Here is a 25,730-nt window from a genome sequence, read left to right as displayed (position 1 = left end):
ACGTGACAAGCCTGGACCTAAATTAGTCTGTGCTAATTTTGATGGCGCATCCGTCATGCAAGGACGGAAGTCGGGAGTTGTTGCCCATATATTGGAGGCACCCTATGTTATACCAGTGCACTGTATTGCTCACAAGTTAGAGCTCGCTGTGCTTGACAGTGTCAAGTATCTTCCCGAAATAAACAAGTTTGAGAACACTGTGAAAGGCCTCTTTAACTTTTATCACTACAGCCCAAAACAGAGACGGGATTTAAAGTTAGTTGCATAAATTCTGGACGAGGAATTGGCACATCTTGGATATATCAAACAGGTCAGTGTTAATAATTTTAAATTACTTATTATTCACAATTTTATTATTTTCGTCTAAACAAATATTTACTGGATTATTCAATATGCGTGTTATGTACATAATTGCCTTTGAGTATAATAATTAATTATAATATATAAATGTACAATATACTTTTTTTTTGCATTTACCATGGTAATACTAGTAAGCAACAATAACACTTATTTTATTTTAAATTTAATTTAATTTAACTAGAATGATTTTTGGGTTTGCATGTTTATTTTCCTCAATTTTTCTATATACTGTGAAGATTTGTTCATTTGATAAACTTAGGATATTTCAAAGATCTTGAACGTTTTCTTGTTTATATTCATGTACTATTAATTTGTTGATTTACTCCTAGGTTAGATGGTTATCCAGCTGACTAATATTGTTTTAATTTACATATACATTTTTGTTTACAGATTTGACAACTTCTTTGAGCCACCTATCTCCTACTTTGAAGCATTTGACATAACTCGTTGGCCAGCAGAAAGGGATAAACTTGTACTTCATGGTATAGAGATTTCAGTCCTCTGTTTACTGAGGAGGAAGTGGCATTGGGCATTGAGCAGTACACCAATTTAAAATCAAGGATGAAAGATCTACCTGTCACTGGGATGTATAAGATGTACCAGCATCTGCTCACTATCAGGCCTCATAATCTGCATGTTATCTTAAAGCTGGTTGATATCATGTTTACAATTAGCTGCAGTACTGCTACTTGTGAGAGATGTTTCTCTTACATGAATCAAATCAAAACTGCAAACCGCTCCTGTCTAAAGCAATCATCCTTACAAGCTTTGCTTTGTACAATGTTACATGGGCCTACCATAGTAGAATTCAATCCACTACCAGCAATTCAACATTGGCTTGAAAGTGGTAGGACGAAACATATACATGGATACGCTCTTCAGCATGATGAATCAGAGAACAATATCATATCAGTAAACAAATAGCAATATTTGTGAATGTGATGATGTAACTGTTATGAAATAAATAATGTATTCCATTAATCCTAATCGTGTGTGTTTTCTTCACATAATGTTACAATACACACTTATGCAAAATTGGGCAAGCATAATTTTCATCAGGGCAAGTGATATTAAAAATCTACTTGTCCTGTGGCAAGTACATTTTTTAAAAAATTTTCGAGGCCTGTATATCTCTGTCACCCTTCCATTTTAATATGACATACACAAAGAGAACGTTCCAAAATTCACCGGGGACTGTGTCATTTTCAATGACTTGTTACTGACTAAATCAGGTTGTCCAAACTTGCTAATGTGCAGATTTCTTGAAGACTTTTTATCTTGAATTTAACATTTGTCATAATATATTTTGCTAGGGATAGGTACCTGGTACATCATCAATTAGGACAGGACTTTTACTTTCTAACCATTCCAATGGACGGGCAACTTTAATTTTTAATTTCAATCTCTGATGAATACTGTGGAATACTTTATTTTCGCTGGAATTAATTTTCGCTGAAAAGAGTTTTTAGGCGTTTTGTATGGAATTTATTTTCACTGATTTTTGATGAGCTTAATGTGAAATATAGGAAAAAAGTATATTCGCTGGATTTTATTTTCACGGAATCATCCCTTCAGCGAAAATAGCGAAAATAAATTCCAAGCGAAAATAAAGTAATCTACAGTATTGTCAAATGAAGTTGTTGACTAGAAATTCTGAATACTGATAATTGGACGACTATTGATAATTTCAAAAAATGTTCAAAATTAAACCCATATTCAGAAATCCCATCATACAAGTCTTATGTCCATTACTGCTATTATGAGACATGATTACATTTATTATACAAGATTCTGTAATTCAATTTGTTGTCTTGCTTTAAGACACAGTAGATCATGTCTTTGAAAAAATAAGCCATCTAAGTGAAGGCATGTACATATATTTTTTAAATAATTTAGTATTATGAGGTGTTTCGAGTGATTACTTGAGAATCAGATGAAACCAGTTTTTTGGAACCTTGGAGGAAAAATCACAATTAATGTGTAACTGTGAATGCTTATTATGTCTCAGTACTTCTACTTCAGTGAATTAAATTATCCAACCATGAATATTTCTGAGTGGTTAAAATAATACGGTATTATAGTGTTGAATTTGATGTTGCAGATGAGAGATAATGTAAACAATGTCACTGTATGTTTGCAAGTAAAAGATATAAATTAATTAAATTGCTTATCAATGTTCACTAGTAGTCTTGGAGTGCAGCATCTTAATAACACAGTAACTGTGTATCGTTGCCTCATCTGTGTTGTATATTTGAATATCATAAATCTACTTGAGATCAGTCACCTTGTCTGTGCCCCAATGCAAAGTGCATAATATGATGGAGGCAACAATTCTTTGTCCAATAGACATATTTCAGATTTTAATAAATCCAGACATACCGAGTATGTTAAAAAAAAGGCACTTACACAAATGAAATTTTTTCGTAGAATTATCAATAAGACCTGACTGTATGTGAATAATCCTTCCTTTTTTAGATATGACATCACCAAATCATACAGTAGTGTGTCATGTATGTGTTAAGTGTGTATGCCATTCATTTGCACTGCTTTTATTTGAACAGAGTATATGTAATGTAAATAGTCTAAATTATTTATATGCGTGTCAAATGAAGATATAAACATTGAGTAATTCTGCTGAATTGAGTGAATTATACATGCAAGGTGTGTGTATGCAGCTATAGACAATCTATATTTATCCATTCTATACACGCCATATGTTATACTATAAATACATGTACATGTGTATTGCAGTGGTTAAAAATAATAATGTGAATAAATATGTCAGGTATGTATTTATTACGTGCTACTTGCAAGTTGGTTTTTATAAAATATGTTACACCTGAGTGATTTTGCGAATATTCTTTTTCTTTGTGGCCAGTCATGGAGATGATTGCTTTAATTAAATCAAATTGATGTGAAAAAAAAAAGTATTCTTTCAGTATGCTAGCTCATCGTATGTGTTCATTTGTATAGATTGATTTCATTTATACTAATTGTCTGAGTCTTATAAAGGAGGTATCAGATGGCATACACTGTTTGAGATCTACATTTCACATTAAACCCATGCTCTTTCGTTTAAAATGATAAAATCCCTGTAATTTTTTTTGAGCCCATTTAATGAAAACACCATATTTACTGTATAAAAGCATGTTCGTGTCCCTGCTGAAATAGCCATCATTTTTGTGCTGAAAATGCATCAAAATCAAACATTTCAGTCGTATTTTGACAAATTTCAATTAAACTTAGGGGTGATCTCATATTCAAACACCTGGATCAAACCTGGGTTAACCTGGGTAAACCCGACCTGCCCTATTCAGACCTACTAGACCTACAATATGCAAATTAGTAGTAGGTTTGAACCTAACCTCCGGATTAACTGCCCATTAACGCCCCCACTGAAAACAAACAACAGAGAACAAAGAAGACAGACCTAGGGAAACCTAGGTTTTTCTTACAATACTGTTTCAGCCTGGTTTCAGTAGGAAAAAAAAATAAGATGTATACTATGGAGCTCCATGTTCATACTGAGTGTTATATTTTGAAGTGTTATTGTTATTCAATTTATCTGGAATTAATTACAGACGTGATGGTTTGTTATATTTTGTCATTAAATGTGAATCAAGTGATACCATAAACCCTCTCTATTGTGATATATATGGTAAATTAATGTTTGAAACAGAACAGGGGAATAATGCACTAGAATTTTAATGAGCAGCTTCTTAGGATAAATTACTTACGTTATATATATATTCGGCATTGTCAGTAAAATATGTTTATCCATAGCGAACTGGTACATTTTGTCCGCAATAAGTACGGTCAGTTTTGTGTCCGTGTCAGTTCATAAATTCATAGAACACATTTTTTGGTTAAGTTTGTAAAGTCTGTGAGACTGCGAGTTATCAAAATATGATGTAAGTATTAAATCGATAATGGCAACATTTTTTCTACGAAGGCATCTGAAAACCACAGTCCCTCCATCACTGTGTCAAAACTAAAGTCGGGGCTAATGCTACGACTCCGGTGCTACGACCACCGTAACATTGTCAGCTGACGGCATTGCGTGGAAATTACGGGTATTTACCGCTGCCGATATCTTACTTTTCTGTGACAAAATGCACACATTTCGAACCCCCGGTTAACTAAAAATAAACGATTATTTTAGAAAATACATCGAAGCACAGTGCCTTGAAGGACTGTGGGCAAAGTAGGCAGCGAGGTGTTGTTTTAAACACCGCAGAAAATCATGCACTCAATGCAGCCATCTTGGTTACCTCAATCAGAATTTCCCCTTGTCACCCAGCATGCATCGATTGCAATGTCGCAACGTGCACTGTGTCGCCTACGGCGACGGTCTTAGGTACAAGGCACTCTATGAATAAGGTATTTTCAGAGGTCAGGGTTCGTTTTTTATAAGCAGTCTCGTCTGAATAGCCGTAAATAATCAGCGCGAGTCCATTTAATTTTCTGTTTTGATACTTCGTGTCACTGGAAATAGAATAAGAAAAACTGCAAATAACCGATGTGCAGCAAATCGAAATAAATTTTCATGATGTACGCTGCATTTGTTTTTCCGGATTTTGCGATGCCGCACTTCTGGAAGAACTGTTTGAAAATTGAACGCGCAACAGTAGCGTCAATCTCCTTCCCAGAGGCCTTTGCGCTTTACGCAATAGTGCCTCTGCCACAGGCAGCCTTCAATTTTGTGGTCAATCACCTCACTACGCACGGCCATTTTCCTGTAGCTGTTACATCTGAAAACGTACTACAAAAAGTGGAAAAAAACGTATGTGACATCCGAACTATTTATTAATGTCAGACTTCAGTAAAAACGTAAATACGAACCATTTTATCGCGGACTATGTTTTGCGAGGTAATGTTATAGTGGTGAAATGGCGCACGTGATACACTGAAATTTAGAAAAAAGAAACGTTCTGTTAACGAATATAGTTGGGAAAGAAACAAAGTCTAATTTCACTGAAAGGGGTTTCCTAACATTTCCGTTCATCTTGTATTCTGGTGAATATTTCAATACTATTTCTGGCTTGAACGGGTTCGATTTTCCGCGTCTAACAGTCATAGAACACAAAGGTTCTAGTAAATTTATAAAGTTATTTATTTATTGTACATTATAATGCTTTGGCATCTAGGAAATTATTGCAGTTTTCTAAAGCAAGTCTTGTATATTTTGTTCTAATCACTAAACATTTTATTCGGATTCAGGGCGTGAAACGTCTTATTAAAGTGATTAAAGTAACCAAGTAACTTTCGCATAATTTTGTTAACCGCCAAGTTCTTGTAGTTCGAACATACTCAAATATGCAAATGAGTTCTATGCAAATCTGCTTTGTGCAGTGATGATAAGTAACGCGTATCGAACTGTGCGGAGTTCGCAGTAGCGTAAGTCTCAAGTGCAACTTTGTATCAACAAATGTTCATCTTTTGATACTTATTAGCTGTCAGAGACACATATCAATTGTCCAGCCCAATGAAAAGTCTGATTCACGTCCTCTGCTCAATTTGCGACTCGAGCATAACAGTTTATCAAAACAAAACAATTTATTCGGCACGCTGTTCACCGATATATAAAAGAGTGTTTTTTTAGGTAGGCACACGGTAAAATGAATACTGTACACCAATAAATCGACACATTTTAGAGACAACTATCTAGCAATGTAAACTTTGCCAATCCTAAAAATAAACAACAGCTTGAATGAGGTGTGAAGCATACAAAAATGATTTGGAAGATTATGAAAATTCTTGATTTTTGACATGAATGCTCGTACTGTTAAAACATTTAAAAAAAATTTCCATTTAATTTTAATCTTATGAGAATAGTTTTCTCTTATTTACAGTGACAAGTCAACTTCTATAATGCACTGTCAAATAATTTTACTTTAGCTGGAATTAATTTTCACTGAAAAGATTTTTGGGTGGTTTTGTAGTGAATTTATTTTCATTTATTTTTGATGAGTTGAATGCAAAATATAGGGAAAAAGGTATATTCGCTGGATTTTATTCACTGAATCATTTCTTCAGCGAAAATAAGTTGCATTGTCCGTTCTGGTGTAGCTGGTCACCGTGATCGTCACCGACACCGGCGCACGTTTGTACACTGTTGCTGGACAAAATAGAATTTGACCTCGGAATTATCTCGTTATTTAGCAGGTTACTAGGCACGTCACTACACTGTTTTATTTCATCAATCGACTGAGTAAAACTTTCAAATTAAAATAAAAGAGAAGGTATTTTGACATTCTAAACATTAGACTATAGTGATCACTATAAAATAATTAAAAAAACGACAAATCACAGTTACTAAATAAATGACAGCCACATGGAAATAAATTGACATTTTGTTGAAATAGGTGAACGCGACGGGTCACGGCGAGGGCAAGTGCATTACAAGCGGCGTTTAATTGGATAACAAAAATAATCGAGATCGACACACATACAGATAAATTCAGAGTGGATTCAAGTTAGCTTGATCCATGGCGTGATTGTCATAATTATAACATCGTATTAAAACTTTATTTGGTGGAAAGACATTGACCAAGCCCGGATTCTTATTTCATAAATTATTACGCAGATCAAGCTGCAAGCATGGAGGTATAAAAGAACAGAGGTGTGAATTCGACATTCAACACCAATCACCAAACAATTCAGAAACTTTTAGCCTTCGAAAATGAAAAGAGTTAGCAGTGTGTAAGGGCTGTGTAATTTCCTGTTTGTCCGACGCTTCGTTTTCGTGTCACTGTCAACATTATTGCTACCTTTTACTTAACAGGAACTAAATGGTCTCTATAAAACGATAATCAGGATCGCAAAAAAAGTCAACTGATTTGAAACACTTGCCCGACGTCTCTCTCTCTCTTCTGAAATCCGCCTCGGTGATCATGGGCTGGTCCGGAATCTATTTCTTTCAAAAGTGTTGCGCCAGGTTTACGTTGTCGACGTTTCTCTTTAAACCTAGTCGTTTTTTTTATGGACGAGGACAGTTCAATGAATCTAAGGTTAAGTGATGTCGCACCTTCGGTTCGATTAGAAACGTGTGAATACATACACTATGGCTATACGTTTCACTGCAACTGCCCACAACACAACATCTAAAAACTCTCTCTCAAAAAAAAAAAAAAATAGACAAAAAAAAACGCCGACCGAAAAATGTATATCGTTTAAAAGTATACTGAACGACCAGTGTTATTACGGCTCAGGCGTATGACTTCTTCTCACATTTTGTCATTTGGTGGCGCACTTTCGGCGAGAGTCGGAAATCCGGAAACAGTCGACCGTTTCACGATAGGTGGGCGTGGCTACAACACGAGAAATATCCCAAATTTACTTGGATACGAGTAATCATTTTCAGCAGTGGGACACAGATCTAAAATGGGAAGCGTGAGGGTGGGCATTGCACAGGCACTTTAAGTAAATGACAGCGTACATCTACATGCATCTCTTATGTTATGGTAGTTTTTGTTTAATATTAATACTGTAAAACATATTTTCACTGACATTTAATTTTACTATTTACTGGGTTTCAAGTTTACAAATTTGTTATTTTAATGTTCACATGAATTTTAATTTAGTTGATTACTTTTGACAGAAAAAATAGCGAAATTAAAACCCAGTGATAATTAATGCATTTTACAGTACCTTCAAAACTTGTCAGTCTTTTCTCTGCAAGTTAGCAACTAAACATAATAGATACCCTATTATTACTATGGCAGTACCAGCTTCTTCTAAATGAATTTATGTAGGTAATAAAAACTATTTTCTCTGGAAATGGGGATAGAAAAACTAATATGGCTTTTGTGATCCAATATACATGCAGACCAAAACTAAATATCATATATAATATATTATTAAGTTGTTTCAGTTGATATCTTTTCTTCTTAGTCATGCAGACAACTTTTTATTCCCCGTTCGGACGTAGTCCGAAAAAGGGGACTTATGTTTTGCCCTGTGTGCGTCCGTGTGTCTGTGCGTCTGTGATCACCTGTATCTCGAACATGCATGGACCGATTAAGTTCAAACTTCACTCATACATCACACATTATATGGGACATGTGCACATGCATTTTTTTCATGATCCGATTAACGATAGCCGAATAGCGGCCATTTTAAGGCCAAAAAAAGCATCAAAATTGCACATTTTCACCATTCCGGACCCGGATCTCAGTTATGCATGGATGGATTTTGTTTAAATTTGGTACATACATTAAACATAATAGGACCTTGATGCACGTCATTTTTTTGGGGATCAGCTTGAAATGGCCGACTGGCGGCCATTTTGTTTCAAAGAATTCAGTTCTGGATCCGTATCTGAGACATGCCTGGATTGATCGAGTTCAAACTTCACACACACAAGGTACATCATGTCACAAATATGTATGTGCATTTGTTTCATGATCCGCTTAACAATAGCTGAATGATGGCCATTTTAAGGCCGAAAATGCATCAAAATCATGTATTTTCACAATTCCGGAACCGGATCTCATTTATGCATGGATGGATTTTGTTCAGATTTAGTACAATGTGTTGTATATGCAGATGCATTTCGGATCAGACCACTGAAAGTGGTCTGAGATTTCGGTCATGATCTGCTTTGAATGTATATGTCACTCAAATATGAACGGAACAGGGACGTGTCATTGACAATGACTTGTTTGACCTTTGGCCTCATAAAAATTACCCATAAAGCCAAGCAACAAAAAATAATTGTGGAATTGGCAGCCCATGTTTTCAGCTTAATCTGGAAGTGTTTGAAATTACAGAGTAACTCATCATCAGTTGTATTTTATTTAATTGTATAGTTGTCTGAGTGATTTGTGAAATTAAAATTACTGTATCATTGGCTTGTATACTCGCATAAGAAGGATAAGCAGATCCATTATTTTGTTGATTTTTATATGCTGACTAAATTTTTTTTTTTAAATGAAAGTGCTTACAAGCAATTAGGTGCTTGTTGTACTCTGTGTGCTGGTTTAAGTGCTTTTAACACAGTATGGTATCCTTTTTTTTATATCATCCATTCACAATACATTTTAAAATGATAATGTAAATGTCAAACAGTCAGTCTAAACTAAAACGGTATACTACTTTTGAGTAGAGGAAGCTTATTAGTGGAAACTCTTTTATTTAATGTCAATCAGGTAAGTGTGGACTGTTCAGTGTACAAGTACCAGACCTTATTACAGTTGATTGTTCACATGCTGTCTCCACCAAAATTGTCAGCTAAATTTATTTCACGTCAACATTACATCGGTAATTTCATCCAAATTTAAACGTTTTAAGTGAATAATTGTTAGTACCGTATGCCAATTATGTTTTAAATTTTAAATGTGATTTTTAATAAGGATGGATGGGTGGGTGGTGATGATAAGAGGGATGTTAGTGTTTTTTAAAATTGATCAAAATGTAATTTGCACCGTGTACAACAAAGTGGTTTAAAAAACACTTAGAATGCTTGTATAGTTTTCAATATTAGTCGTCTTTATGATGGTAAACTGTTTGGTTCAAAAATATGTATTGATCTTGAGGTGGCAGTTGTTGTTGGTGAAAGTTATTTATACTGAAATCAATACATGAATGCACCGATCAAATATCATGTGTTGGGGTTGATCATTAAATCTATGTTTTGTATGAATCACTAGCATTATTCATATTTGAAAGATTTTGTATTCATTTTTTTTTCTAATAAAACAAATATAGTATTATGTTTTAAACTTATTCTAAAATTGTTTTTAGTGCTTATAAATTCCTTTTAACCAAATTGTGATTTAGGGTTACAATACAATTGTTAATTAGGCTAATTGGACATGACAAACAATGTAATATTAACAGAAGTGCCCATAACAAAATTATATATATGCTAAATAGAATAATAAATATTATATGTTACCCCAGTATATCATTAAAATATAACTTGTTTTTACCATTTACATAAGTGTATATGCTAAATAGAATAATAAATATTATATGTTACCCCAGTATATCATTAAAATATAACTTGTTTTTACCATTTACATAAGTGTATATGCTAAATAGAATAATAAATATTATATGTTACCCCAGTATATCATTAAAATATAACTTGTTTTTACCATTTACATAAGTGTATATGCTAAATAGAATAATAAATATTATATGTTACCCCAGTATATCATTAAAATATAACTTGTTTTTACCATTTACATAAGTGTATATGCTAAATAGAATAATAAATATTTATATGTTATCCCAGTATATCATTAAAATATAACTTGTTTTTACCATTTACATAAGTGTATATGCTAAATAGAATAAAATATTATGTTATCCCAGTATATCATTAAAATATAACTTGTTTTTACCATTTACATAAGTGTATATGCTAAATAGAATAAAATATTATGTTATCCCAGTATATCATTAAAATATAACTTGTTTTTACCATTTACATAAGTGTATATGCTAAATAGAATAATAAATATTTATATGTTATCCCAGTATATCATTAAAATATAACTTGTTTTTACCATTTACATAAGTGTATATGCTAAATAGAATAATAAATATTATATGTTACCCCAGTATATCATTAAAATATAACTTGTTTTTACCATTTACATAAGTGTATATGCTAAATAGAATAATAAATATTATATGTTACCCCAGTATATCATTAAAATATAACTTGTTTTTACCATTTACATAAGTGTATATGCTAAATAGAATAATAAATATTATATGTTATCCCAGTATATCATTAAAATATAACTTGTTTTTACCATTTACATAAGTGTATATGCTAAATAGAATAATAAATATTATATGTTACCCCAGTATATCATTAAAATATAACTTGTTTTTACCATTTACATAAGTGTATATGCTAAATAGAATAAAATATTATGTTATCCCAGTATATCATTAAAATATAACTTGTTTTTACCATTTACATAAGTGTATATGCTAAATAGAATAATAAATATTATATGTTATCCCAGTATATCATTAAAATATAACTTGTTTTTACCATTTACATAAGTGTATATGCTAAATAGAATAAAATATTATGTTATCCCAGTATATCATTAAAATATAACTTGTTTTTACCATTTACATAAGTGTATATGCTAAATAGAATAATAAATATTATATGTTACCCCAGTATATCATTAAAATATAACTTGTTTTTACCATTTACATAAGTGTATATGCTAAATAGAATAATAAATATTATATGTTACCCCAGTATATCATTAAAATATAACTTGTTTTTACCATTTACATAAGTGTATATGCTAAATAGAATAAAATATTATGTTATCCCAGTATATCATTAAAATATAACTTGTTTTTACCATTTACATAAGTGTATATGCTAAATAGAATAAAATATTATGTTATCCCAGTATATCATTAAAATATAACTTGTTTTTACCATTTACATAAGTGTATATGCTAAATAGAATAATAAATATTATATGTTACCTCAGTATATCATTAAAATATAACTTGTTTTTACCATTTACATAAGTGTATATGCTAAATAGAATAATAAATATTTATATGTTATCCCAGTATATCATTAAAATATAACTTGTTTTTACCATTTACATAAGTGTATATGCTAAATAGAATAATAAATATTATATGTTATCCCAGTATATCATTAAAATATAACTTGTTTTTACCATTTACATAAGTGTATATGCTAAATAGAATAATAAATATTATATGTTATCCCAGTATATCATTAAAATATAACTTGTTTTTACCATTTACATAAGTGTATATGCTAAATAGAATAATAAATATTATATGTTACCCCCAGTATATCATTAAAATATAACTTGTTTTTACCATTTACATAAGTGTATATGCTAAATAGAATAATAAATATTATATGTTATCCCAGTATATCATTAAAATATAACTTGTTTTTACCATTTACATAAGTGTATATGCTAAATAGAATAAAATATTATGTTATCCCAGTATATCATTAAAATATAACTTGTTTTTACCATTTACATAAGTGTATATGCTAAATAGAATAATAAATATTATATGTTATCCCAGTATATCATTAAAATATAACTTGTTTTTACCATTTACATAAGTGTATATGCTAAATAGAATAATAAATATTATATGTTATCCCAGTATATCATTAAAATATAACTTGTTTTTACCATTTACATAAGTGTATATGCTAAATAGAATAAAATATTATGTTATCCCAGTATATCATTAAAATATAACTTGTTTTTACCATTTACATAAGTGTATATGCTAAATAGAATAAAATATTATGTTATCCCAGTATATCATTAAAATATAACTTGTTTTTACCATTTACATAAGTGTATATGCTAAATAGAATAATAAATATTATATGTTATCCCAGTATATCATTAAAATATAACTTGTTTTTACCATTTACATAAGTGTATATGCTAAATAGAATAATAAATATTTATATGTTACCCCAGTATATCATTAAAATATAACTTGTTTTTACCATTTACATAAGTGTATATGCTAAATAGAATAATAAATATTATATGTTATCCCAGTATATCATTAAAATATAACTTGTTTTTACCATTTACATAAGTGTATATGCTAAATAGAATAATAAATATTATATGTTACCCCAGTATATCATTAAAATATAACTTGTTTTTACCATTTACATAAGTGTATATGCTAAATAGAATAATAAATATTTATATGTTACCCCAGTATATCATTAAAATATAACTTGTTTTTACCATTTACATAAGTGTATATGCTAAATAGAATAAAATATTATGTTACCCCAGTATATCATTAAAATATAACTTGTTTTTACCATTTACATAAGTGTATATGCTAAATAGAATAATAAATATTATATGTTACCCCAGTATATCATTAAAATATAACTTGTTTTTACCATTTACATAAGTGTATATGCTAAATAGAATAAAATATTATGTTATCCCAGTATATCATTAAAATATAACTTGTTTTTACCATTTACATAAGTGTATATGCTAAATAGAATAATAAATATTATATGTTATCCCAGTATATCATTAAAATATAACTTGTTTTTACCATTTACATAAGTGTATATGCTAAATAGAATAATAAATATTATATGTTACCCCAGTATATCATTGAAATATAACTTGTTTTTACCATTTACATAAGTGTATATGCTAAATAGAATAATAAATATTTATATGTTACCCCAGTATATCATTAAAATATAACTTGTTTTTACCATTTACATAAGTGTATATGCTAAATAGAATAAAATATTATGTTATCCCAGTATATCATTAAAATATAACTTGTTTTTACCATTTACATAAGTGTATATGCTAAATAGAATAATAAATATTATATGTTACCCCAGTATATCATTAAAATATAACTTGTTTTTACCATTTACATAAGTGTATATGCTAAATAGAATAATAAATATTTATATGTTACCCCAGTATATCATTAAAATATAACTTGTTTTTACCATTTACATAAGTGTATATGCTAAATAGAATAAAATATTATGTTATCCCAGTATATCATTAAAATATAACTTGTTTTTACCATTTACATAAGTGTATATGCTAAATAGAATAATAAATATTATATGTTATCCCAGTATATCATTAAAATATAACTTGTTTTTACCATTTACATAAGTGTATATGCTAAATAGAATAAAATATTATGTTATCCCAGTATATCATTAAAATATAACTTGTTTTTACCATTTACATAAGTGTATATGCTAAATAGAATAATAAATATTATATGTTATCCCAGTATATCATTAAAATATAACTTGTTTTTACCATTTACATAAGTGTATATGCTAAATAGAATAATAAATATTTATATGTTACCCCAGTATATCATTAAAATATAACTTGTTTTTACCATTTACATAAGTGTATATGCTAAATAGAATAATAAATATTTATATGTTATCCCAGTATATCATTAAAATATAACTTGTTTTTACCATTTACATAAGTGTATATGCTAAATAGAATAATAAATATTATATGTTATCCCAGTATATCATTAAAATATAACTTGTTTTTACCATTTACATAAGTGTATATGCTAAATAGAATAATAAATATTATATGTTATCCCAGTATATCATTAAAATATAACTTGTTTTTACCATTTACATAAGTGTATATGCTAAATAGAATAAAATATTATGTTACCCCAGTATATCATTAAAATATAACTTGTTTTTACCATTTACATAAGTGTATATGCTAAATAGAATAAAAAATATTATATGTTACCCCAGTATATCATTAAAATATAACTTGTTTTTACCATTTACATAAGTGTATATGCTAAATAGAATAATAAATATTATATGTTATCCCAGTATATCATTAAAATATAACTTGTTTTTACCATTTACATAAGTGTATATGCTAAATAGAATAATAAATATTATATGTTACCCCAGTATATCATTAAAATATAACTTGTTTTTACCATTTACATAAGTGTATATGCTAAATAGAATAATAAATATTATATGTTATCCCAGTATATCATTAAAATATAACTTGTTTTTACCATTTACATAAGTGTATATGCTAAATAGAATAATAAATATTATATGTTACCCCAGTATATCATTAAAATATAACTTGTTTTTACCATTTACATAAGTGTATATGCTAAATAGAATAATAAATATTATATGTTACCCCAGTATATCATTAAAATATAACTTGTTTTTACCATTTACATAAGTGTATATGCTAAATAGAATAATAAATATTATATGTTATCCCAGTATATCATTAAAATATAACTTGTTTTTACCATTTACATAAGTGTATATGCTAAATAGAATAATAAATATTATATGTTACCCCAGTATATCATTAAAATATAACTTGTTTTTACCATTTACATAAGTGTATATGCTAAATAGAATAATAAATATTATATGTTATCCCAGTATATCATTAAAATATAACTTGTTTTTACCATTTACATAAGTGTATATGCTAAATAGAATAATAAATATTATATGTTACCCCAGTATATCATTAAAATATAACTTGTTTTTACCATTTACATAAGTGTATATGCTAAATAGAATAATAAATATTATGTTATCCCAGTATATCATTAAAATATAACTTGTTTTTACCATTTACATAAGTGTATATGCTAAATAGAATAATAAATATTTATATGTTACCCCAGTATATCATTAAAATATAACTTGTTTTTACCATTTACATAAGTGTATATGCTAAATAGAATAATAAATATTATATGTTATCCCAGTATATCATTAAAATATAACTTGTTTTTACCATTTACATAAGTGTATATGCTAAATAGAATAATAAATATTATATGTTATCCCAGTATATCATTAAAATATAACTTGTTTTTACCATTTACATAAGTGTATATGCTAAATAGAATAATAAATATTATATGTTATCCCAGTATATCATTAAAATATAACTTGTTTTTACCATTTACATAAGTGTATATGCTAAATAGAATAATAAATATTATATGTTATCCCAGTATATCATTAAAATATAACTTGTTTTTACCATTTACATAAGTGTATATGCTAAATAGAATAATAAATATTATATGTTATCCCAGTATATCATTAAAATATAACTTGTTTTTACCATTTACATAAGTGTATATGCTAAATAGAATAAAATATTATGTTATCCCAGTATATCATTAAAATATAACTTGTTTTTACCATTTACATAAGTGTATATGCTAAATAGAATAATAAATATTTATATGTTACCCCAGTATATCATTAAAATATAACTTGTTTTTACCATTTACATAAGTGTATATGCTAAATAGAATAATAAATATTATATGTTATCCCAGTATATCATTAAAATATAACTTGTTTTTACCATTTACATAAGTGTATATGCTAAATAGAATAATAAATATTATGTGTTATCCCAGTATATCATTAAAATATAACTTGTTTTTACCATTTACATAAGTGTATATGCTAAATAGAATAATAAATATTATATGTTATCCCAGTATATCATTAAAATATAACTTGTTTTTACCATTTACATAAGTGTATATGCTAAATAGAATAATAAATATTATATGTTACCCCAGTATATCATTAAAATATAACTTGTTTTTACCATTTACACAAGTGTATATGCTAAATAGAATAATAAATATTATATGTTATCCCAGTATATCATTAAAATATAACTTGTTTTTACCATTTACATAAGTGTATATGCTAAATAGAATAATAAATATTATGTTATCCCAGTATATCATTAAAATATAACTTGTTTTTACCATTTACATAAGTGTATATGCTAAATAGAATAATAAATATTATATGTTACCCCAGTATATCATTAAAATATAACTTGTTTTTACCATTTACATAAGTGTATATGCTAAATAGAATAATAAATATTATATGTTACCCCAGTATATCATTAAAATATAACTTGTTTTTACCATTTACATAAGTGTATATGCTAAATAGAATAATAAATATTATGTGTTATCCCAGTATATCATTAAAATATAACTTGTTTTTACCATTTACATAAGTGTATATGCTAAATAGAATAATAAATATTATATATTACCCCAGTATATCATTAAAATATAACTTGTTTTTACCATTTACATAAGTGTATATGCTAAATAGAATAATAAATATTATATGTTACCCCAGTATATCATTAAAATATAACTTGTTTTTACCATTTACATAAGTGTATATGCTAAATAGAATAATAAATATTATATGTTACCCCAGTATATCATTAAAATATAACTTGTTTTTACCATTTACATAAGTGTATATGCTAAATAGAATAATAAATATTATGTGTTATCCCAGTATATCATTAAAATATAACTTGTTTTTACCATTTACATAAGTGTATATGCTAAATAGAATAATAAATATTATATATTACCCCAGTATATCATTAAAATATAACTTGTTTTTACCATTTACATAAGTGTATATGCTAAATAGAATAATAAATATTATATGTTACCCCAGTATATCATTAAAATATAACTTGTTTTTACCATTTACATAAGTGTATATGCTAAATAGAATAATAAATATTATATGTTACCCCAGTATATCATTAAAATATAACTTGTTTTTACCATTTACATAAGTGTATATGCTAAATAGAATAAATACGGTAGTTTTACTAATCATGTAACCATTTTACTTTTACTAGATTGTCTCTTCATATGTAGTATAGTATATTTTTTTATTTGGCATGGATTGAATTAAATTATTTATGGTCAATAAACATGCAACAAAAAACAATAAACATCAATAACAAATAAAACAATTAGTAAGCAAAGAAATATAAAATATTAGTAGTAATAAAAAATAAAATGTAGATATTGTTAGACATTATAATTTGATGAACAAATTTTCAGAGACTGTTAGCAATGAAACTATCATTTGAGGTAAATAATTTTTTAAGTAAGTTATCCTTAGATAGTTCTTGAATTTTTTAATGATTAACTGAAACCATATTTAAAAATGTTATTCTTAATTTCAATATTAATTTCAATATTTTCACAGTCCATGAATGCATGAGTTTCACTATGTATGTATTGTTGTACAACTTTACACTGCATTGTTGCTTTTGATTTCGTGATGAAAGCCAGACTAATGAATGGAAATAGATTACAGCAATTAGTGTCATGAAAAGCTAGTATTAGTGAGGTCATAGGTCAGATCACTGTTCTCTGATATGGAGTAATAATATTGTAAATGTCATATCTAGTGTTGTACATGGTTTGGAACTACACATCAGTGTTCTGAAATTAAATGTAGTAGTCCGGTCAAGATGTATTATCAACACAATTATGCATTCAGTGTATTACGCATTGTACGTGTATACGTGTAGTTTGTAGTGGTGAATGCCAGACAGACGATAGACGGCTACATGCAGGTATTTCTATATATTAATACATCATTATAATCACAAAGATGTAGTGATACTCGGCTTTTCATGTGTATACCTTTACTTGAGTAGCATTGTTAGTTGGTTACACCGGTGGTGTTTTATGCTTTTTATGTAAATTATAAATTGAATTATATACGTTTCTGTTAATTTTGATATTTTCTGTAAATAGAGAGGTTGACTGTGAAATTAAATATGTGATAATTTTGAATATATTTATATTTCGTCATTATATGAATAGATATCATTCTAATATCTGTATAGAAGATTATATACTTTTGTATTGTACACACCATACGCTGAGCTTTGTATACATACAAATTAACTTGCATTCAGCGCTGATACGTATATGTGTAAAAAATGAAATGCAAAAATTAATCACCAGATTTTTATTTGTTTTTTCACAATGCTTTAATCTTGTAATCCTCTGTTGGTATTTTTTTTTATCTAAAATTTTTGATTTTATTAATTAAAATATGCATATCAATAAGGGTTTTTAATGTTATATTGTGTGTAATGAATGTTTTTCTTTATTTATATTCAATATTTGAATGTTGTAGCGGGAGAAATGTTAACAGAATTGAATATTCACTACAATATAAATTCACTGGTTTGTGAAGAAAGCAATAAATTCTTTTATTAACTTTGTTAATTTCCACATTTTGCTATCAGCGAAAAATTAAATTTTATTAATTACAGGGTAATAACATTTTTTATACAGTAGAATTGCTTCATTCAGGCCTACTTGCCTGCCTATTGGGTCGGTCTATGAAAGGTTATATAAATATATACGGACATAATTATGCAATGAAAATTAACACATTAGATGTCACTTAAATATTTCTCCAAACTGCAGTCGTTGTCAGTCTATTGACAAATTTACTTGTAAATGTTCCTTTGTTGTATTAAACATGATTATAGGTAGTGGCACTTGGTGTGTGCATGTGCAGTGACTGGTTTTCAAGAACTGGTCGCTTGCACCTGGAGATATGTTATTTTTGTTGCTGTTATTAATACATGTAAGAATCCCTGATAATATAACACCTTATGGGCAAGATTGTCACAACTGATTGGAAGCTAGTGTTGATCAATAAGCGAAATTAACAGAAATTTGCATTCAGGTTAGCAAATGTACACAGATGCGATGACCTATACTTAAATCTTTAATTGATGGCACTTGTCACATTGACGTCAAGAGTTTTCAATTAAAATTAACACAATATGAGAAGATACTGTAATAAAATTCCAATTAGACCTGGTACTGATTATGTTATATTAAAGGTATACAATAAGAAGAGATTTTGTAAAAATCGAAAAGCAGATAATATATACATGTAGGTTTGAAAATAAAGCTAAGTCGGTGATATTTTATTACCTTGCCCGTACCATCAAAGATGGAAGGGAAAGGTATATTAAGGGAAAAATTTTGTCCGGCGTTGTCGTCGTCGTCGTCGTCGTCGTCGTCGTCGTTGTCGTCGTTAATAATTGTTATTGTGTGCATAATAACTTTACTAATTCTATTCCAAACTTTATCAAACTTGGTCACCTTATTCATCAGTATAAAGTCTTCCCTGAGTTTGAACAACAGATGTCCTGTATGAAAATATCATGCAAAAATTGAGAAAATCTGATAAAATATTTTGACTGTTTCTACTTGACTGATCACTGGTGATACACATCAAAGGTCACTGATCTCAGTGGAAATATGCATTGTTGTATGTGTTCAATGAAGCAAATGATTTATCTTGTAATAATATCCTTGGTAATGTATCTCAGAATCCCATACTGGGTTTCAAAACCAACTCATGGAGAGATTGCACAGTCTGATACACATTTGCAAACCTACCAATAAAATCTTTACAGAAAACAAGATGTTAGAAAATCAATATAAGCACTCCTATGAACTAGGTGCCTAACTTTGATCAAGATCTGAAGCTAATAGAAAATCTGTTTAGTTCAAAGTTATCAAATCAAAAACAATACATAAAAAATACATTAAAAGCAAAACATTTCATCCACATTTTAAAAAGACAATTATTCTAAAATATATGTATTCTGTATTTGACAAACAGTTCATTCGACAAATAAAAACTCACAGGAATATGTTTCAGTTATTAGAACAGAATGATATAGTTTTATAATACTAGTTTAAAAACGCACTTCAAAGATTGCAGTGTTTGAAGATGTAGATTCTCAGGAGGCAACAGTACTGTTGACTTCTCCCTCCACTGGACACCAACTAACTATTTAAGTTGATTTGCATACAAAGCAGAGCTTGCAACATGATAGCTATTCATAAAGGGTGTTTTTTTTTTACTTTTCATATAATACAGTAGTCGCACAATGAGGCAGTTCATATTTGTCTCAGTGAATCATTAATTTTTGACAGACACCTGTACAAAATACTTGGACTAAAGCCAGCTAAAATTTTCTGTTATCTTGCATGTTTTATGAATCTATTCACATCTAAATGCAGCACTTTTTTTTTTCAATGAGACATTTGTTTTTATACTAAAATATCTGAATTACTTTGAAGAAAGCTGGAAATTATGTCCCTTAAAATAATTAAACAAATAAGGCACCAATGTTTTTGTAAAATATTTACATCTTTTAAGGACATTCGGTTGACTGATTCCCCACTGTTGGTTCAACCCCAAAACTTGTTTGTATTCAAAATTAATTATGACAATGCATATTTATATTGAAACAAACTATGATAAAGGGAATTATATTATATAACAAAGGGCAAGGTCACCAGAGTTCAACTATGTTTTATTCTCTCCTCAACTGATTGCAGAGACCTCACCTGTTGGTAATGTTTGTATATTTTTCTGACATCCAGGACGGCTTTTGTAATATTTATACTTCTAAAATGTTTGGGTTATTTATTTCAATGAACCTGTTATTTTTGTAATAAACATGTGATAGTTTGATATGTCAACTGTAGCTATAAATGTTTTTTACATGCTCCGTGTTTTCAGCTCTCAATGTGTTAACCCTTAAAAATTACAAATTTGTGTGATGAATTTATGATGAATTTGGGTCATTGTGTGTGGATCATAGAATTGTACATGTTTACTGGAATTTGTTTCAGAGTAATGGTTTTGCCAGTTATGTTAGATGTTTTATTTTACCTATTTGTACTTGGTTTATTTAAAAATTTTAGCATTAGATTCAGGGTTATATTGTATATACTGCCCTCAATGATTCTTGGTAAAACAAATTTAGATTTAATTTTTCAGTTCATGCTCTGACCTTCTATGCATAACATGCATGGAGACCCTTTTACCAAGAAAATTATATTTAAAATAAATATTTTTACTACAAACCCACTAGCTGATATTTATTCACTTAAATAGTATGGATGTGACTTGGGGGGGGGTGCGTCTGTGCTTCTTGGTTTAGGTTTTAAGATGAACTGGCCCTGATCGATACTAAGATAGTGCATTAAATTGCCATTAAGATAAGTAGATTGTCCTACAGCCCTGTCAAATAGTCCAACCATGAATATGATTTTTTTGGACACATTAATTTACCATAATGCCATTATGACAACTTTGACATTCAATATGAGGATTTGTCACCTGTCATGTAGAAATATTTAAAACAATCAATTTTCACCAGTTTAAAATCATGCCAAGTCCCAGCTACTCCATTTTACATTGTACCTTAAATATACAAGTTTATAGATGTATATACATGGGGTGGGGTGTTGCGCTTGTTTTAATTTGTTCGTAAATATTTTCTATTATAATTCAAACATGTGCTGATGTTTGCTCCTGTTTATGTACTCTATTTGCTCTTTAAAGAAACACATTTTAACAAATAAATGCATTTATTTTATGCTTGATTATTCAAATGTGATCTATAATAGCCAAAGACAGACCTCTGTCATTAAATTGTGCAAATATGGTAGTGATTGATGTTATGTGTTCTATAATCATATGGCGTTTTTACTGACAGACAATTCCATCTGTTTCACAACATAGCATGATTATATGATTACTGCCCTCTTCAGGCCATATTTCATTCATGGCTGTTAAAGATATTGTCAAGAATTATTTAGAACTATTAAGTGCTCTGAATTCATTTACAATAATTGGCAATTCCATTTTTGTGTTGCGTATTTGGATGCAAGATATTGGGGCTAACTGGCATGCTTTATCGTTGTTGTCGTTGTTAGCAAACAATATGTGAAATATGTAGTACACTGAATGTGATAACTCCTGATTGAGTTCATTATTGACGCATATTTGAGAGATATTTTATTCTAAAAAGCACCATATATGTACAATTTGTATAATAAACTACTTCAATTCATTCAGTGGATCATTAGTCCCCGTTCGGACGTAGTCCGAAAACGGGGACTTATGTTTTGCCCTGTGTGCATGCGTGCGTGCATGCGTCCGTGATCACCTGTATCTCGAAAATGCATGGACCGATTAAGTTCAAACTTCACTCATACATCACACATTATATGGGACATATGCACATGCATTTTTTTCATGATCCGATTAACGATAGCCGAATAGCGGCCATTTTAAGGCCGAAAATGCATCAAAGTCGCACATTTTCACCATTCCGGATCCGGATCTCAGTTATGCATGGATGGATTTTGTTCAAATTTGGTACATACATTAAACATAATAGGACCTTGATGCACGTCATTTTTTTGGGGGGATCAGGTTTGAAATGGCCGACTGGCGGCCATTTTGTTTTAAAGAATTCAGTTCTGGATCCGTATCTGAGACATGCTTGGATTGATCGAGTTCAAACTTCACACACACACAAGGTAAATCATGTCACAAATATGTATGTGCATTTGTTTCATGATCTCATTAACGATGGCCAAATGGCGGCTGCTTTAAGGAATAAAATGCATTGAAATCGCACATTTTCACCATTCTGGACCCGGATCTCAGTTATGCATGGACGGATTTCGTTCAAATTTGGTACATACATTAAACATAATAGGACCTTGATGCACGTCATTTTTTTTCCCGGATCAAGTTCGAAGTGGCCGACTGGCGGCCATTTTGTTAAAGAATACAGTTCTGGATCCGTATCCAAGACATGTCTGGATTGATCAAGTTCAAACTTCACACACACATGGTACATCATGTCACAAATAGATATGTGCATTTGTTTCATGATCCGCTTAACAATAGCTGAATGATGGCCATTTTAAGGCCGAAAATGCATCAAAATCACGTATTTTCACAATTCCGGAACCGGATCTCAGTCATGCATGGATGGATTTTGTTCAGATTTAGTACAATGTGTTGTACATATGCAGGTGCATTTCAGTCATGATCTGCTTTGAATGTACATGTCACTCAAATATGAACGGAACGGGGACGTGTCATTGACAATGACTTGTCTTCAAATAAAATAAATCAAATAAAGGATATTAAGGATCAAACTTCCTGACACTCAATAACATAAACATCATTTAATCAACCTCACATCGCTTTAATTTCTCAAGCGCTTTGGTGATTTGTTAGAATTTCATGTCATAGTTTCTTGGAAAGGGCTGATCATTTTTTTTAGGGGAGACGTCTAGGTTAGAATTACAAAGATATGCTCAAGAAAGTGTGAAAAAAAATTAGCAAATATAAACCTACAAATAATTGATATTTCCTTTGCAATAAAAGCTATTGCCTCTAATGCCATGTTTAAGGAAAAACATGTGAGCCAAGACTGAGATATGTGAAGTAAATTATTTGTAAACATCTATCATTTGTGTTGATTATATTATTAGATGTGGACCTCTACATTGTAGTAGTAAAAATTATACTATCACTATTTTAATTTTTGCGTTTTTTAGGCATTTGGAAGCTTTAGCAGCATTGAAGATCTAACCAAAGTTCCTGGCATTGGCAGTAGTGTGATTGATCAGAACAGAAGTCAGCTGTGTTGCAGCACCATTTCCACTCACAACAACTCTAACAACACTGCAGCTTCAGCAGCAGCAGCAGCAACTAGTAGCAGTAACTCAAACATGAATGTTAATACACCGCCAGCGTCGACAAGCTCTGGAAGAACTGTTCATAATCCGAAAAACTGTTCAACGTGCTCACATGCACATATGACTCGCCGATCAACAGTGACAGCAACAACGGCCCATATTCCTACTTTAAAAAGACCTTTTATTAACAATGATGATGATGATGACGACGACGATGATTCCTCCTCCTCCTCATCTTCTTCCTCTTCATCGTCCTCCTCCTCGTCATCTGCTCAAAGTCCAAGACCATCTAGAATTCCAGTTCCTGTGCCATCCACTCCCAGATCAGTAAGTGACTTTCATGTAGTACATGTAGTTGTAATTTGGTGATTCTTTTCAGATTTCAGAATTTCATCCACACACTCTGCATTTGTTGAGTATATTAATTGATTGATGCAGCTCAAAAAGTCTTGGTTTTCTGGGATTTGTTAAATAAAGCCAAGAAAAAACAAATTCTCTCCAACTCATTTCCACCTGCAAGCCATAAAAAATGTCAGTTTCTGAGTCATCGCCAATGACAACAGGTTGAGCATAATCCAAAGTGAAAATGGTTCTTATTTCAATTAGTTTCAGTGTTTGTATTGTGTTAGTTTGTATCCTCTATTGCTCTCAAGTAAAAAAAACCTGTCTGTGCTGTTCCTTATGCCTTATTTTCGATTTCTTAATGAAACAAAAAACAATTCTTTTTCTCACCTAAATGAGTTTTACAATGATTGGACACTAGAGGGTGCTGCGCACTTTGTAGTATCTTGATACTGTTCACATTACCATAACATGATTTATGTTAAATTGATGATAAAATTTACATGCATCATCAGAGACTGAAATAGCATCTCTAGATAAGTTTTAAATTGCATCTCATGCCAACAGAGACCAAATGTAGATGATATTGCATTATTTATTATGTATGTTGAACAATCATTAATTTTAATAATGTGGAATTTTATTGTTACTGACAAAAATAATCCTCATAAAAAAATTTTACAAGCACATTGAATATTACATTTTATTATCAAAACGCTTAATACTCCACCACATGGTCACGGCAGCATGCCATATTGTTTTATCACACATCGGTAAGCAAGCACATACAAATACTACAATGTATATGTATGTTTGCATTCATTTTGTCAACTTTACACAGCATTGTACATTTTCATTCAAGTTTTACAAGGAATCAACAGTACCCAAGGCTAATTCACTCTGTATTCTTGTTCTAGAGAACTTTCCACACGTAATAGCTCATTACTACAGGAAAAAAAAATATTATTGTGAGTGCAGAGGGAGTAGAGAAAAAGCGGTAGAATTTGTTCTTTTTTCAGCCCTGATTTGATTACATGAGACTATAGTGGATTTAATAT

The 25,730-nt window shown here is 29.7% G+C and overlaps 1 protein-coding gene and 1 long non-coding RNA gene across 3 annotated transcripts in view; both read left to right on the top strand.

The window, feature by feature from the left end:
• LOC100373368 (F-box/WD repeat-containing protein 7) overlaps window positions 1-25,730 on the top strand; it is a 126,014-nt gene that overhangs the window by 13,155 nt on the left and 87,129 nt on the right. For both annotated transcript variants that reach the window (XM_002736325.4, XM_085498137.1), the window contains exon 3: window positions 24,190-24,657. In XM_002736325.4, coding sequence (XP_002736371.1) covers window positions 24,190-24,657 — 468 coding nt within the window. The remainder of the gene's footprint in view (window positions 1-24,189; window positions 24,658-25,730) is intronic.
• LOC146747409 (uncharacterized) lies at window positions 177-1,341 on the top strand. The gene is made up of 2 exons (XR_014929230.1): window positions 177-310; window positions 751-1,341. It is a non-coding gene; the product is annotated as an uncharacterized LOC146747409 (long non-coding RNA).

Source organism: Saccoglossus kowalevskii, chromosome 4 (genome assembly GCF_978046115.1).
Source record: "Saccoglossus kowalevskii chromosome 4, keSacKowa6.1, whole genome shotgun sequence".
Classification (NCBI taxonomy): Eukaryota; Metazoa; Hemichordata; class Enteropneusta; family Harrimaniidae; genus Saccoglossus; species Saccoglossus kowalevskii.
This window is presented reverse-complemented; position numbering and strand designations above follow the sequence as displayed.